General features: G+C 48.0%; 1 protein-coding gene and 1 long non-coding RNA gene across 4 annotated transcripts in view; one reads left to right on the plus strand and one right to left on the minus strand.

Moving 5' to 3' along the window:
* The window catches only part of cilp2 (cartilage intermediate layer protein 2), a 38,915-nt gene that overhangs the window by 7,463 nt on the left and 14,942 nt on the right, over positions 1-16,510 (minus strand). For all 3 annotated transcript variants that reach the window (XM_043721474.2, XM_043721473.2, XM_043721472.2), the window contains 3 exons: positions 7,472-7,786; positions 5,601-5,709; positions 3,624-3,772 (listed from right to left, as the gene is read on the minus strand). In XM_043721474.2, the coding sequence (XP_043577409.2) occupies positions 3,624-3,772; positions 5,601-5,709; positions 7,472-7,786 (573 nt within the window). The remainder of the gene's footprint in view (positions 1-3,623; positions 3,773-5,600; positions 5,710-7,471; positions 7,787-16,510) is intronic.
* The window catches only part of LOC148142488 (uncharacterized), a 61,835-nt gene continuing 49,593 nt past the window's right edge, over positions 4,269-16,510 (plus strand). Inside the window, exon 1 of the long non-coding RNA XR_015751797.1 lies at positions 4,269-5,698. This is a non-coding gene — a long non-coding RNA (uncharacterized LOC148142488). The remainder of the gene's footprint in view (positions 5,699-16,510) is intronic.

Here is a 16,510-nt window from a genome sequence, read left to right on the forward strand (position 1 = left end):
CCAGGGTTGGAGGATTTGAGCTACAGGGAGAGGCTGAACAGGCTGGGGCTGTTTTCCCTGGAGTATTGGAGGCTGAGGGGTGACCTTATAGAGGTTTATAAAATCATGAGTGGCATGGATAGGATAAATAGACAAGGTCTTTTCCCTGGGGGGGGGCCAGAACTAGAGGTTATAGGTTTAGGGTGAAAGGGGAAAGATATAAAAGGGACCTAAGGAGCAACTTTCTCACACTGTTGGTGGTGTGTGTATGGAATCAGCTGCCAGAGGAAGTGGTGGGGGCTGGTAGAATTGCAACATTTAAATGGCATCTGGATGGGTATATGAATAGGAAGGGTTTAGAGGGATACGGTCCAAATGCTGGCAAATGGGACTAGATTGGGTTGAGATATCTGGTTGGCATGGATGAATTGGACTGAAGGATCTGTCTCCGTGCTGCACACACCTATGACTAAGAATAAGAGCTATGTTAAAATTTTCCATGTATCAGACAAGACGTTTCACTTCCTGAATTGTCTCTCTTACTTCCCCCAACCACACAACCTTGCAGGGTGTCTGCACCCATTCCCCGATGACCATCACTGGACTCATTGGATCCACTGGAATTGGACTTGTACTCACTGGGATTTAGAAGAATGAGGGGGATATCTCAGAAACATATAGAATCCTGATGGGATTGGATAGGCTAGATGTGGGGAGAATATTCAAAAATGTTGGAAAAGTTCAGAACTCGGGTCACAGTCTAAGAATAAGTGGGAAGCCATTCAGGATTGAGATGTGGAAGAATTTCCTCGCGCGGAGCTGTAAACCTGTGGAATTGTCTCCACAGGAAGTTGTTGGGGGCCAGTTCATTAAATATATTCAAGAGGGACCAGGATATGGCGCTTGCGTCTGAAGGAACCAAGGGAAATGGGGAGAGAGCAGGAGTGGGATACTGCGATTGCCTGATCAGCATTGATCACATTGAATGGTGGTGCAGAATGAAGGGCTGAATGGCCTACTCCTGCACCTATTTTCTATGTTTCTGTGTTTCTATTACCAATTTTGATTGCTCCATTATTGTCAGCCAAGCCTTTAGCTGTCAACACCCTGAGCTTTTGAAATTTACTCCCTAAATCTCTCCACCTCTCTCACTCACTGAGAAGTTAGTGAGAAATGAATTGCAGGGTCAATAAGGAGGAGGTATAATTGGAAGGTGAAGGGTAGGAGGTTTAGAGGGGATTTCAGGTGCTGGGAATGTGGAATGTAGGTCCCCAGCGTGTTGCCAGAGGCTAACCAGAGTGGCACTACTCTACATCTGGCACGGGAGACTGGCAGGCTCCTGTCCACCAGACAGATTTACACATTATCACAGAAAGAAAAGGCCCATTTTCTCAAAATTTTTCATCTCTCACTCATTAGGATAATTTGCAAAAATTTCAATCTGAGAGGGAAACCAACATTTGTGCTGCACAAGAAGATAGTATTAGTTATTTGGCATGAGCACTCTAATAGATGGAGGTGTTGCCATGGAGAATGCTGATAACTGACAGTTAACTATCAAGTTTTGTTTTAACTCGAAGCCGGTCAGTCTGACTGATTGCTCAGGCTGTTACACTGAGAAATGAACAACAAATGGCTGTCATCTATATTGTTGAGTTGTACCAGATACTCTGTATTTGTTTTCCTTTTGAATTGGTATTCTTGCAAATTGTCCTGATGAGTGCAAGATGAAAGAGTTCAGTGACACTCCAAGTCCAGTCACCAAATGACCATTTGATTGACAGGTTGATAAGCCCCAATCAAAAGGTTCTCACCTCAGGGTCAGGATTTTATCCACTGTACACAAGACCCCACACCTCCCTTCTCTCTTAGGACAGTTCTCAGCTCTTTGGCTGAGCTCTTCAGTCACTTGTCTTAAGCTCATTCCATATCTTTTAGCGCTCTGGTGAAATGCCTTGGGACAGCTAATAAATGTAAAGGGTGCTACATAAATGCACAGTTGAATAATGGTCACACGGCATGCTGGGCCTTGGTTATTCTGTTTCACTTCAGCAGCCTTGAGCTTTGTAAATTACAGAGTATTGGCATGATGCCAGGTAATTTTATTTTTCAGCAGTTGCATTAACAAAGCATTATTGCAATAAGATTATGTCTGAGCTAATCTGTGCAATGATTCATAAATTAATTGTGTATCTGTCTGAATAGCGAAGAAAAATCCTTTCAGTAATAGAATGCGATGTCAAATGTGTGATGAATGTATTTAGCGTTGCTCATTAATTTATCCAATTTAATGCTTCAGTCTTTGGATGTTATTTGCAGCAAACACAGGGGCCAAGTGTAGAACTAAAGCTGCAGAAATAAACAAGCCCTGGGCCTGTGCTGGGTCTCTGGCAGGTGCAGGTGGGTGTCTCCTCCTTAGTACTATCGAGTGATGTTTGCTGGAAATGCAGGAGTGTGTTGACATCCTGAGGAACAATTTTAATTCTAATGCTTCTCTTTCCCACATGTTCAACCCGGACGGTGTGAGGGAGGAGTTAAAAATCAGTCCCACTCCACATTGTTCCCATTTGGTGGCATCTTAGCTTCAGAGAGTGAAGGAAGTGAAGGCTCATGTTTACTGAAGACAAACAGAAACCTGGTTCAGTGAAGCTCACTGGCCAAGGTTGTGATTTTAAATAACAGCCTGTAGGCAAAGCTCTCCCAGTGTCAAGTATTGAGTTGCAACAAATCTACAGGATTCAGGAACCTGACAGGAGGGAATACTCTGTTATGTGTTTGGGGGATTTCATCAGGGCTTATGGAAAGGCAGGAGTTGGACCTTCAGGCCGAGGAAAAAAATTATTGGATTTCCCTCGACTCACCTTTCTCTCTCTCTCTCTCTCCATTCCCAACCAGTGTCTACTTTAGCAAGGCATTCCCTCACTCCACTTCCCTCATGCAGGAGCTGAACCTCTGGCAGCTCGGAGCTGGACTTCGCCCATCAGCTGATCTCCACTCGATTTTCTTATTTATGGCACGTCTGGTGTCAACAATTCACACGAGTTCTGCCCATGACCACGGAAACAGGCTCAGGGCCTGGAGAATCTGTGAACTCTGCACTCATAACTGACTCTCCATGGACTGATCTCACACACTCATTCACCACTGGGGAATATCCTATTCCAGTGGGATAGACCAAAGACATGCACTAGATGGGACAAATGGCCACTTATAGAAGAAACTGCAATGCTGTTGTTGGCTAGAAAGCAGCAGGAATCAAAATATTTATGTGACTGGGAGAGAGAAGACACAAAAGGAATTCTGTAATGGCTGTTCATAAGTGTGTGCGTGCGTGCATGTACATGGGTTATTGCATGTCAAGAGAGAGAATGATTGAATCAGTGAGTGTGAGAGTGTGTTTGTGTGTCCATGTGCGAGTTAGTGAGTGGCTCTGTGTGTGTGTGAGAGAGAGACAGAGTGAGTGGGTGTGTGTCGGTGTGTGTGAATGAGTGAGTCCATGTGTCTGTGTGAGACAGAGAAAGACAGCCAGGACTGAGTGCCTCAGCAGAGAGTGACAGGAAGAGAAAAAAAGAGAGAGAGAGAGAGTGAGTGAGTGAGAGAATAAGAGAGAGCTGGAACTGAATATTCCATGTACAATCACTCACCTATAACTGTGAGAGTCGCTGGAACTGATTTGATGGAGCTGATGCCATTGGAAACTTTGCATTGGTATTGCCCTCCCTGCCAGCTCTGCAAGTCCTTCAGCAATAGGGTTTCTTCATTCTTAGTGTCCAGCAGGGTGCCGTTGTGATACCTGGACAAAAGTCAAGGAGCAAGGGCAGGCATGGGCAGAAAGAAAAGATGGTAATGTTAGACAGTGACATGACACAGGGAAACCTGACTGTTTGGATAAGAGCTATGGGGCTTGTGTCGATACGGTGGGGAGATTCCTCCTCCCTCACCCTCTCACACTCCCACCATTGCTCACCCCACACACCCATCCTTACAGAGCCCCATCTTCCCCGCAGCCAGAAGGGGAACAGATTCTTCTTTCCCTGGTTGGACCATCAACAGACAAGGAGAAAAAGTGAAGACTGCAGATGCTGGAGAGTCAGAGTCAAAATGTGTGATGCTGGAAAAGCACTGCAGGTCAGGCAGCATCCGGGGAGCAGGAAAGTCAATGTTTCAGGCATAAGACCTTCATCAGGAATGCGACAGGATTAGAGTTATTCCTGATGAAGGGCTTATGCCCGAATCATCAACTCTCCTGCTCCTCGGATGTTTCCTGACTGGCAATGCTTTTCCAGAGCCACACTTTGACCCATCAACAAACAAAGGTATTCAAAGAAAGCTTCAAAACCTTATCTCTTTTAGAATAAGTGCAGCTATCAATCTGGTCCCTGATTGTTGGAATCCTACAGGGTTGATAATCTTGATGCAGTAATGCGTTTAATGCTCACAATCAACGTATACAGGCCATTCAGCCCCTTGAGCCAGCTCTGCCGTTCAGTAAAATCAAGGCTGATTTGATTGTAACCTCAAATCCATGTTCTCACCGACTCCTGATAACCTTTCACGGCCCCTCACATCAAGAATCTCTCCACCTCTGCCTTACAAATATTCAAGGATGGGCTGGCTCAGTAGCTCAATGGTTAGGAGATGCTGGAGAGTCAGAGTGGATAAAGAGTGGAGCTGGAGCAGGTCACGCAGCATCAGTGGAGAAGGGGAGTCAATGTTTCAGGTCGGGACCTTTCATCAGTGGTTAGCACAGCTACCTCACAGCATCGCTACCTCACAGCACCAGGGACCCAGGTTTGATTCCAGCTTCGGGCGACTGTTTGTGTGGAGTTTGCACATTCTCCCCGTGTCTACGTGGGTTTCCTCCGGGTGCTCCAGTTTCCTCCCACAATCCAAAGATGTGCAGGTCAGGTGATTGGCCATGAGAAATTGCCTGTAGTGTGCAGGGGAGGTGGATAGGGTGGAATACTCTCTGGAGGTTCAGTGCAGACTTGATGGGCCAAATGGCCTTTATTTGTACTGTCGGGATTCTATGTCACTGCTTCCACAGCCTTTTCAGGAAAAAAGTTCTAAAGTCTTAACCAAAAATAAAGTTGCTTTATCTCTGATTCAAATGGGTGACCCTGGATTTTTAAATATTGAGCCTTGGTTCTCCAACAAGAGAAAACGTTTTCTCACATTCAACTTGTCAAGACCCCTCAGAATGTCACATGTTTTCTAATATTATCACTAATTGTCTTTTGAGAGGATGGTGTTGAGCTACTGGACTGAACCACTGCAGTTGGACAGGGAACCTGCTGGTGTTCCCTTGCACCTTCGAGACTTGTTCTTCTGGTAGTTGTCATGGGTTTGAAAGGTGCTGTCAAAGGAGCTTTGATGAATGCTGCAATGCATCCTGTTTATGATACACACTGCTGCTACTGTGCGACAGTAGGCAAGGGGGCTGAAGTGTTAAGGTGGCGGAGGGGATACAGAACAAATTGGTTTAATCCTGGATAGTTTCAAATTTCGGAAAACCCAAACTCAACTCCATCTCTGTCCAGGTCCTGCAGCTGCAGAAGGAAGTGGATCGGTTTCGTGGGCAGCCAAAACAGACAAAAAGAAATCTTAACAAAGCGCCTTACCACACATATTGAAGTGGAGATGGAGATCCAGTGGCCTTGCAACAGAAGGACACCCGCTCACCTTCAAATCGTACTTTTGTCTCGGGGTGTTTCACAAGGTAGGGCTTTTCTGTTGAAGAGAGAGAGAGAAACAAAGGATGGAGAGGGCAGCTGAGATCAGAACATTGAAAAGTACAGAAACATTACTGTCCAGAACTTAATGCCCACCTCAGTTTGGACTTTCAATCAGACAAAAGACCCAGCCACCATGCCCACCACTGTCCAGATTAAGTGCCTGGTGGGAAAACTCATAGATGACCATCCTGCCCTGTACCCAACTGGTTGTCCAATGAAGGGTGTCACCCTGTCAGCAGTGGGGCACTCTCAATAAGTGCCAGGCAAGAGAAACACAGGACAAACCCTGTCAGGGTTAATTATAAGCTTTCTCAGTTCAAAGGAACTCAGTGCCTGATTGAAGGACCCAGCTTTGGGAAGTGGGAAGGGAGTTGCTGCTCGCTCTCCTTCTCCCTCATCACTCAACTACCCCTGCGTTCAATGGTGAGATCCTGAACATAGAATGGGTGCACTACCAGCAGCAGCCACCTGCTCCCAGCAGAGCTGCTGAGCAGCAAAGTGTTGCCCAGCCTCTGATTGGTCAACAGCTCACAGCAAGCAGTGTTTTCGCTCCCAGGGTCCATGTTCCTGGAGGGAGTCTGTCGCTGTCTTTAAGAAGCACAAGTCCCAGTTAAGACAGTGGGTCTTCCCAAAGGGAGGGAGCTTTGGCCTCATGCTGGGCCTCCAGTCCACCATCAAGTCCCCTGCCACATCAATTAAATACTGCCCATTGAGGCTGGGTCATGAAATATATTCAAGGCTGAGATAGACAGATTTTTAATCAGTAAGCGGGAGGGGCTAGAATATTGAGGGTTTATGGGGAAAGGACAGGAAAGTGGAGTTGAGGATTATCAGAGCAGCCATGATCTCATCGAATAGTGGAGCAAACCCGATGGGCTGAGTGGCCTATTTCTGCACCTATGTCTTATGACTAATGGTTTTGGGATTGTTAAAACTCAAGGTTCAAATTGAATGTGGCGTTTCTCACATGATAACTGCGTAACAACAACAACAACTGTGTTTACATAGCACTTTAGAATAATAGGATGTCTCAGGTTGCCCTGTAGGAGTGTTACAAACCAGAATTTGACAACAAGCTGCAAAAGGAGTTTGTAGATGAGGTGGCTGAAAACACAGAAAGATGTAGCTTTAGGGACTGGCTTAACAAGAAAGAAAGTGTGAAAGAAAGCAATGGATAGAGGGAGGCTGTGTTGCTGCCTTTGTGATCCAGAGCCTCAGGATCCGGGATCGTAGGTTCAAATCTCACCGTGGCTGATGGTAAAATATGAAATTACTAAAAATCTACTCTAATGGTGACCAATGTAACCATTGGTGATTGTCATAAAAACCCATCTAGTTTACTAGTGCCCTCTGGGGAAGAAAACCTGCCACCTGTATCTGGTCTGACATAAACATGACTCCCCCTGGGTGGTAAGGGGTGGATGACAAAGGCCTGTTCTAGCCCGTGACACCCACAGGCCTGTGAATGAAATAAAAAAGGGGGTTGCTGGAATCTGGAAATTTGACTGAGGGTACTGAGTGTCAACTAAAATTTGGTGGGGGTAGGGGTGACAAGAAGGGAAGGGAAGGTAGGCAAGTACATTTGAAATAATGTGATATAACGTGTTTGAACAGTGGAATAATCTGAAGGGTCTGGGGTGATGTCTGCCACTCTCTCATCGCTCGTAGCTTTGCCTCTGTCTTTGAAGATTTTGAGCACAGTTAGTGAAAGGATTGACTGCCCAAGTATAGATGAAACTTTTGAGATAGTTACTAACCAGCTCTCTCAAGAACTGCCTTCACCACTGACGACTCTGTTCCGTTCTGAACTGCTTGAAAGACAGAGGGGGCAAACTTTGCACTTTCGACCAGGAGACGGGTCCTACTGTCGGCGCAAATGCCAGGGATCTTGAAAAAGCCGCTTTTGTTGCTCATGGCGACTGTCAGATGCGGCTGATCCTCCATCGCTATCCGACTCCGGCTGATGGGGACTCCATTTGCTGAATGCACCGTGCCCAGTAAAACATGTCGGTCACAGACACAGCCATTACACTCTTCATTGACGTGTCCCACTGTACACACGTGCTGGCAGACTGTAACATAACAAACCCACCGATTTTATTAACATTGCTCTTCTTATCGAAACATAGAAAGTAGGAGCAGGAGCCCATTGAGTCTGCTCTACCAGACAACACAATCACAGCTGATCATCCAACTCAGCCCCCTGTTCCTGCTTCCTCCCCATACCCTTTGATCTCATTAGGCCCTAAGGACTTTGCCGAACAGAGACCTAGGGGTACAGGTGCATTATTCCTTTAAGTAGAGTTGCATGTGGACAGGATAGTGAAGGAGGCGTTTGGTACGCTTGCCTTCATTGGTCAGTGCATTGAGTACTGGAATTAGAATGTAATGTTGCAACTGTACAGGACATTGGTTCGGCCACGTTTATAATACTGTGTTCAAGTCTAGTCTCCCTGCTGTAAGACACATGTTGTTAAACTTGAAAAGGTGCAGGAAAGATCTACAAGGATGTTGCCAGGGTTGGAGGGTTTGAGCTATAGGGAGAGGTTGAATTGGCTGGGGCTGTTTTCCCTGAAACGTCAGAGGCTAAGGGGTGACCTTATAGAGGTTTATAAAATCGTGAGGGGCATGGATAGGGTGACTAGCCAAGGTCTTTTCCCCGGGGTAGAGGAATCCAGAACTAGGGGGCATAGGTTTAAGGTGAGGGGAAAGATATAAAAGGGACCAAAGAGACAATGTTTTCACACAGAGGGTGGTAGGTGTATGGAATGAGCTGCCAGAGGAAGCGGTGGAGTCTGGCACAATTACAACATTTAAAAGGCATCTGAATGGGTATATGAATAGGAAGGGTTTAAAGTGATATGGTCTAAGTGCTGGCAAATGGGACTATATTAATTTAGGATATCTGGTCAGCATGGATGAGTTGGACCGAAGGGTCTGTTTCTTTGCTGTATAACTCTACAACTATATATTTATATTGAGTCTTTCTTGAAAACAATGTTTTGGCCTCAACCTCATTCTGTGGCAGAGAATTCCACAGGCTCCCCACTCTCTGGGGGAAGCCATTTCTCCCCATCTCAGACTTAAATGGTATACCCCATATCCTTAGACGGTTCTCGATTTATCCCCCAATAAGGAACATCATGGTAAACGTGGGTGGATTAGTCCTGTTAAAATGTTATTGGTTACTATGAGATCTCCCTCCACTCCACAATTCTCCTAAATGCCAGTGAATATAGTCCTAACCGCTCCATTCTATCTTCATACATAGATCTGCCATCCCAGCAATCAGTCTGGTCATCATTTCCATCCTCACAGGCCTCACAATCCCAACTCCAAATGATATAAGTCTGGCATTCCTCAGAATAATTCAACCAACAGTATCTTGTCCAGTAACAATCACTACAGCTGTGTTTGCTGTTACTGTGATAATAAGGAACACACTCACTGCTCACACTGCCAGTGATATCACACTGTGTCAAAGAACAGGAGCAATTAAAAGGATTTACTTTCAAATGTTTTTATATCAGTTAAAATCCACCGACTGCAATATTCACGCAGCCCAGTTCTAACAGCCGCTACCCAGCTCCCATGCCCTCGGTTCTCTGCCCTGTTACCTCATAATTTACCATTCACCAAGTTGGACAGTAGCGGGGCAGGGAATGTGCGCATTGCTCAAGTGTACAACCATCTATGGCACATGCAGGGACCTGTGGTTGGAGTTGGTGGCATGGTGATCAAGATATTGGGCCTGTAATCCAGAACCCCAGGCCAATGCTCTAGGGAATTGGGCTTGAATCCCAACGTGACAGTAAAGCCAATCTAATGGCAACTACAGTTGCTGTAAAAAAAAAGTCAGGTTCAGTAAATGAAGGAAATCCGCCCATTACAGCCTGGTCTAGTCTATAGATGGATCTCAACACCGGGCAATTAGGAATGGGGGATAGATTCTGGCCTTGCCAGTGATCCTCACAATCCTAAGGATGACTTAGTAAAAAGGTGGGCATTGATGTCCACTTCTAAGTGACACCGAGTTCCTGTCATACTGAATTGGCAAGAGACACGCCAGTTGATAACACAGATATTAATGATCCACAAACAGTGGAAAGAGTCCAGTATGAATGTGCAAGAAGGAATTTAATTGAGAACCAAAAGGAGCCCCATTAGCAATTATGGTCAAGATCCTGATCCACATTTAATTGGTTAATTTTTAGGTGTAGTTGCTGCTGAAATTATTTCATTGGTTTGATGGATCCAGTGGATTTAACAGGTGCCAGTTTGTGCGTGCCAGGCCTTGGGTATACATCATCAAGCCCACACCTTCTCAAGCACACTACTTCAACTCAAAATAAAAATTAAATGCTGCAGATGTTGGAAATATGAAATAACAGCAAAGTGCTGGAGAAACTCAGCAGGTTTGGTAGCACCTGTGAGGGCAGAAACATTTCATTTGTTGTTTCCCTTGGCCGCTGCCAAACCTGATGGGGGGGCCTGGGGGTAGGAGAGTGGGGTGGTGGGGGTAGGGAAGTGAGGGGGGTGGATGGTTGCGGGAGTTAGGGGGGAATGGGAGGTTGGGTACGGGGTGGGTGGGGTGATTGTGTGGGTGGGGGAGGCAGAATGGCGGTGGGGTTGGGAGATGGTTTGGTTGTGGGAGTGGGGGGGATGCTGGTGGGGATGGGAGGTGGTTGTGGAGGTGGGAGATGGGATGAGGATTGGTGGCGGGGTGAGGTTGGTGGTGGGAATGGGGAGGTGGTTGTGGGGGTGGGAGATGGGGTGAGGATTGTGGTGGGGTGAGATTGGTGGTGGGGATGGGGAGGTGGTTGTGGGGGTGGGAGATGGGGTGAGGATTGTGGTGGGGTGAGGTTGGTGGTGGGATGGGGAGGTGGTTGTGGGGGTGGGAAATGGAATGAGGATTGGTGGTGGGGTGAGGATTGGTGGTGGGGTGAGGATTGGTGGTGGGGTGAGGATTGGTGGTGGGGTGAGGATTGGTGGTGGGGTGAGGATTGGTGGTGGGATGAGGTTGGTGGTGGGATGAGGTTGGTGGTGGGATGAGGTTGGTGGTGGGGTGAGGTTGGTGGTGGGATGAGGATTGGTGGTGGGGTGAGGGTGGTGGGGTGAGGTTGGTGGTGGGGTGAGGGTGGTGGGGTGAGGTTGGTGGTGGGGTGAGGTTGGTGGTGGGATGAGGATTGGTGGTGGGGTGAGGGTGGTGGGGTGAGGTTGGTGGTGGGGTGAGGTTGGTGGTGGGGTGAGGTTGGTGGTGGGGTGAGGTTGGTGGTGGGGTGAGGTTGGTGGTGGTGTGAGGTTGGTGGTGGGGTGAGGTTGGTGGTGGGGTGAAGTTGGTGGTGGGGTGAAGTTGGTGGTGGGGTGAGGATTGGTGGTGGGGTGAGGATTGGTGGTGGGGTGAGGTTGGTGGTGGGGTGAGGTTGGTGGTGGGGTGAAGTTGGTGGTGGGGTGAGGATTGGTGGTGGGGTGAGGTTGGTGGTGGGGTGAAGTTGGTGGTGGGGTGAGGTTGGTGGTGGGGTGAGGTTGGTGGTGGGGTGAGGATTGGTGGTGGGGTGAGGATTGGTGGTGGGGTGAGGTTGGTGGTGGGGTGAGGTTGGTGGTGGGGTGAAGTTGGTGGTGGGGTGAGGTTGGTGGTGGGGTGAGGATTGGTGGTGGGGTGAGGTTGGTGGTGGGGTGAGGTTGGTGGTGGGGTGAGGTTGGTGGTGGGATGAGGTTGGTGGTGGGGTGAGGTTGGTGGTGGGGTGAGGATTGGTGGTGGGGTGAAGTTGGTGGTGGGGTGAAGTTGGTGGTGGGGTGAGGATTGGTGGTGGGGTGAGGTTGGTGGTGGGGTGAGGTTGGTGGTGGGGTGAAGTTGGTGGTGGGGTGAGGATTGGTGGTGGGGTGAGGTTGGTGGTGGGGTGAAGTTGGTGGTGGGGTGAGGTTGGTGGTGGGGTGAGGATTGGTGGTGGGGTGAGGTTGGTGGTGGGGTGAGGATTGGTGGTGGGGTGAGGTTGGTGGTGGGGTGAAGTTGGTGGTGGGGTGAGGATTGGTGGTGGGGTGAGGTTGGTGGTGGGGTGAAGTTGGTGGTGGGGTGAGGTTGGTGGTGGGGTGAGGTTGGTGGTGGGGTGAGGATTGGTGGTGGGGTGAGGATTGGTGGTGGGGTGAGGTTGGTGGTGGGGTGAGGTTGGTGGTGGGGTGAAGTTGGTGGTGGGGTGAAGTTGGTGGTGGGGTGAGGTTGGTGGTGGGGTGAGGATTGGTGGTGGGGTGAGGTTGGTGGTGGGGTGAGGTTGGTGGTGGGGTGAGGTTGGTGGTGGGATGAGGTTGGTGGTGGGGTGAGGTTGGTGGTGGGGTGAGGATTGGTGGTGGGGTGAGGATTGGTGGTGGGGTGAGGTTGGTGGTGGGGTGAGGTTGGTGGTGGGGTGAGGTTGGTGGTGGGGTGAGGTTGGTGGTGGGGTGAGGTTGGTGGTGGGGTGAAGTTGGTGGTGGGGTGAGGTTGGTGGTGGGGTGAGGTTGGTGGTGGGGTGAGGTTGGTGGTGGGGTGAGGATTGGTGGTGGGGTGAGGTTGGTGGTGGGGTGAGGTTGGTGGTGGGGTGAGGTTGGTGGTGGGGTGAGGATTGGTGGTGGGGTGAGGTTGGTGGTGGGGTGAGGTTGGTGGTGGGGTGAGGTTGGTGGTGGGGATGGGGAGGTTCCTCCAGCACTTTGTTCTTATTTCTCTGGTTCTCAGTATGGTTATCTCCAAACTCTGGCATTGGATTCTTTCAGATCCACATCCCTCTGATCATCTTCGCTGCCTTCAAAGCTCAGCATCCTCTCTAAAACGTATTCATCTGTAGACATTTTTATGTCAGATGAAGTTTACATTTTAGCTGAAACAACACCATTAAACATGCCAACCAGATGGATTGTACCCACACCCTGGCTCCCTTGTGACAGTAGTTATCCCAAATTGGTGACTCTCTCCAAACTAAAACAAGTTCGAGAACACAAGAAGTGACCTGCATTTACATAGAACCTTTCACAATCTCAGGATGTTCCCAAACACAATGAAATTCTTGTTGAAGTGTAATCACTGCTGTGGGAGATTTGGCTGTCAGTTTGTGCATTGCGAGATCCCACAAGAGAAATGAGAGAACAAACAGCGAATCTGTTCTTTAGTGAAGCCTGGTGAAGGGGTGGATATTGACCAGGCTGAATGTTGATCACTCCCATCCTGCTTATCCTTGAAATAAAAGGTCAGGGGATATTTGATGACCCCCCTGACCCGAGAAGTCAGGTTTGTTTAACTTCTAAACAGTGACAGCAGCACCCCTTCGCTATTGGCACTGGGAGCAGCAGCTGATATTATTGACCACAAGTTGTGGAATGGGCTTGACCTAATGAGAGGAGAAACAAAGTGCGACCAACAGAGCGCCAAGTGACACAAGAGGTTTCCTGTACACTGTGTGCAACAGTGCTGTCCCTTTAATGAGGATTGCTGCCTGAGGGATCAAAGGAGGTGATTCCTCTGACAGGGAGTGTGTGAAAGTGCCTCGCCTTCTGCTTAAAATTAAATTACTCCTCAGGGTGAGGAGTTGCTTGCAGACTCTAATTGCAGGGTGCTTTGTTCCCACATTATACACTGTGTTCACCCCTGACACTGAGTGATTTGGAAATATATCCAAACCCTGACAGCACTGACAGATATCCAACCTCCCCACTTGTTTCAGTTTTAAAAAAACGTGAGTGAGTGTGTGTGTGCCGGGGTTGGCGGGGGTGGAGATATATTTATATACCTCGCTAGAAACTTCCACTGCTGATGGCGATAAAGAAAAACGCAACAAAACACAAGTCAATGAAGGATCTTCCGAACACATTTACTCAGTGGTTGGCACTGCTGCCTCACAGCGCCAGGGACCCGGGTTCGATTCCAACCTCGGGCAACTGTCTGTTTGTAGTTATCACATTCTCCCCATGTCTGTGCAGGTTTCCTCCTCCAGTCCAAAGATGCTCAGGTTAGGGTGGATTGACCATGCTGAGTTGCCTCATAGTGTCGAGAAATGTGTAGGCTAGGTGAATTAGCCATGGGAAATGCAGATAATATTGGGGGGGGGGGGTGGATCTGCATGGAATGCTCTTTGGCCTTGAATTTAGAGTCTCTACAGTGTGGAAACAGGCCCTTCGACCCAACAAGTCCACACCGACCTCCAAAGTGTCTCCCACCCAAACCCATTATTCTATATTTATCTCTGACTAATGCACCAACCCTTCACATCCCTAAACCCTACGGGTAATTTAGCATGGCCAACTCACCTGACCTGCACATCTTTGGACTGTGGGAAAAACCGGAAACCCACACAGACACGGGGAGAATGTGCAAACTCCACACAGACAGTCGCCCGACGGTGAAATTGAACCCGGGTCTAGGGCACTGTGAGGCAGCAGTGCTAATCACTGAGCCGGTCAGTGTAGAATCTATGGGTTGAATGGCCTCTTTCTGCCTTGTTGAGATTTTATGCGGGAGCTACCTTTTCAGTGTTATTACTATCACACAGGAGGAGAGAGGGAGAGAGAGAGAGAGACACGAGGAGAGAAGAGAGAGAGAAACCTCAGCTAATGCGGGAATTGAACCCACACTTGGGTTTCTCTCAGTGCCTCACGGAAGTTGCTATCTCCCTCAACACCGCTATCAGGAGCTCATTGACCAGCTTCACAATCTCAGGCAGGTTTGGCCGAATCTCAGGGTGACGATGTGGGCATAACCTGGTTTTCTGGCACCTCTGCCGTTCCAGGATGACCTGGAGTGGAGTATTTTGCATCGGAGAATGAAACATTTTCCAGTCAAAATTAAAGCTCCCTCTCAGCTTAGAGTCACAGCAGGGTTACCATACAGTAGAAGGCCATTCAGCCCATCATCTCTGTTCCAGCTCATCAAATGAGCATTTTAACCGAGCGCCATTCTTCTGCCTTTTCCCCCAAGCCTTGCACATTGGATGATCATTCGAACAGAAACAAGGCCCTCTTGAATGCTTCCATGGATAGAAGTGTTGCCATTTAGAATGTGCCAGTTAGATGATGAGAGACAGTTAACAGCAAAGCTTTGTTTAAATTTAAACCAGGCAGGTTGACACAGGGCATTGCCCTGAGAATTGGCCAGTGAATGGACATCCCCTGTTTTGTGGAGTTGAAATAGATGCACTCTGTGTACATGTTCTTTCGGTCTGCGAACAGGGGCCTAAGCAGCTCCCAGTACAAACCATGACTGACAATCTTACTCTGGTTGCCAAAGAAATTCTTACAGTCCTCAGGCAATGTGTCTGCCAATTCGAGTTCATTGTCAATCAACCTATCAACATTATCTTCTCATACGGTATAAAATGTTGTTTCCCATTTACTTGCAAATTGGCCTGATAAGTGCAAAGTGAAAAGCTTAAACAAAATGCATCTTTTCACAGCAATACTCAAGTTCTGTATCACTAAATGACTTGGTTGTTGGATTGTGCTGAGCACCAGTGTGTTACCACATCACAGCAGGTACTATACTTTCCAATAACAAGACCTTCAGGGACTCGAAATGCACTAGGGGTGGCCTAAGGAATGAAAGAGGCTACAAGACCAACCTTGTCCATACAGTTACAGAGTCATACAGCACAGAAACAGACGCTTCGGTCCAAACAGTCCACGCCAAACATAATCCCAAACTAAACTAATCCCACCTGCCTGTTCCTGGGCCACATCCTTCCAAACTGTTCCTATTCATGTCCTTATCAAATTGTCTTTTAAACATTGTAATTGTACCCACACCCACTGCTTCCTCAGGAAGCTCATTCCACACACAAACCGCCCACAGGCCCTCAAGTCTTTTTAAAATCTCCCCCCTCACCTTAAAAATGTGCCCCCTAAACTTGAAATCCCCCATCCTAGGCAAAAGATGCCGAACACCATACCGTGATGATGAAAGAAGGTCTGTAGATGTCATATACATTGGACTTCAGTAAGGTGTTTGATAAAACTCCCCATGGTAGGCTGATGGAGAAAGTGAAGTTGCATGGGCTCCAGGGTTTACGAGCTAGATGGATAGAGAACTGGCTGGGCAACCAGGAGACAGAGAGTAGTAATGGAAGGGAGTTTCTCAAAATGGAGAGCTGTGAGCAGTGGTGTCCCACAGGGATCCGTGCTGGGACCACTGTTGTTTGTGATATATATAAATGATCTGGAGGAAGGTATAGATGGTCTGATTAACAAACTCACAGATGACACTAAGATTGGTGGAGTATTAGGTAGTGAAGGGGATTGTCAGAGGATACAGCAGAATATAGATAGATTGGAGTTGGGTGGAGAAATGGCAGATGGAGTTCACTGCAGGCAAATGCAAGGTGACGCATTTTGGAAGATCCAACTTAAGAGCAAATTAAAGGTAAATGGAAAAGTCCTGGGGAAAAGAGATCTGGGTGTTCAGGTCCATTGTACTCTGAAGGTGGCCCCGCAGGTCGATAGAGTGGTCAAGAAGGCATACGGCATGCTTTCCATCATCGGATGGGGTATTGAGTATAAGAGTTGGCAGGTCATGTTACAGTTGGATAAGATTCTGGTCCGGCCACATTTGGAATACTGCGTACAGTTCTGGTCACCACATTACCCAAAGGATGTGGATGCTTTGGAGAGGGTGCAGAAGAGGTTCACCAGGATGTTGCCTGGTATGGAGGGCGCTGGCTATGAAGAGAGGTTGAGTAGATTAGGATTTTTTTAATTAAAAGATGGAGTTTGAGAGGGGACCTGATTGAGGTCTATAAAATCATGAGAGGTATAGACAGGGTGGATAGCAAGAAGCTTTTTCC

Source organism: Chiloscyllium plagiosum, unplaced genomic scaffold (assembly GCF_037043375.1).
Source record: "Chiloscyllium plagiosum isolate Xiang-an unplaced genomic scaffold, Cpla_swu_hap1 HiC_scaffold_28, whole genome shotgun sequence".
In the NCBI taxonomy this organism is placed as follows: Eukaryota; Metazoa; Chordata; class Chondrichthyes; order Orectolobiformes; family Hemiscylliidae; genus Chiloscyllium; species Chiloscyllium plagiosum.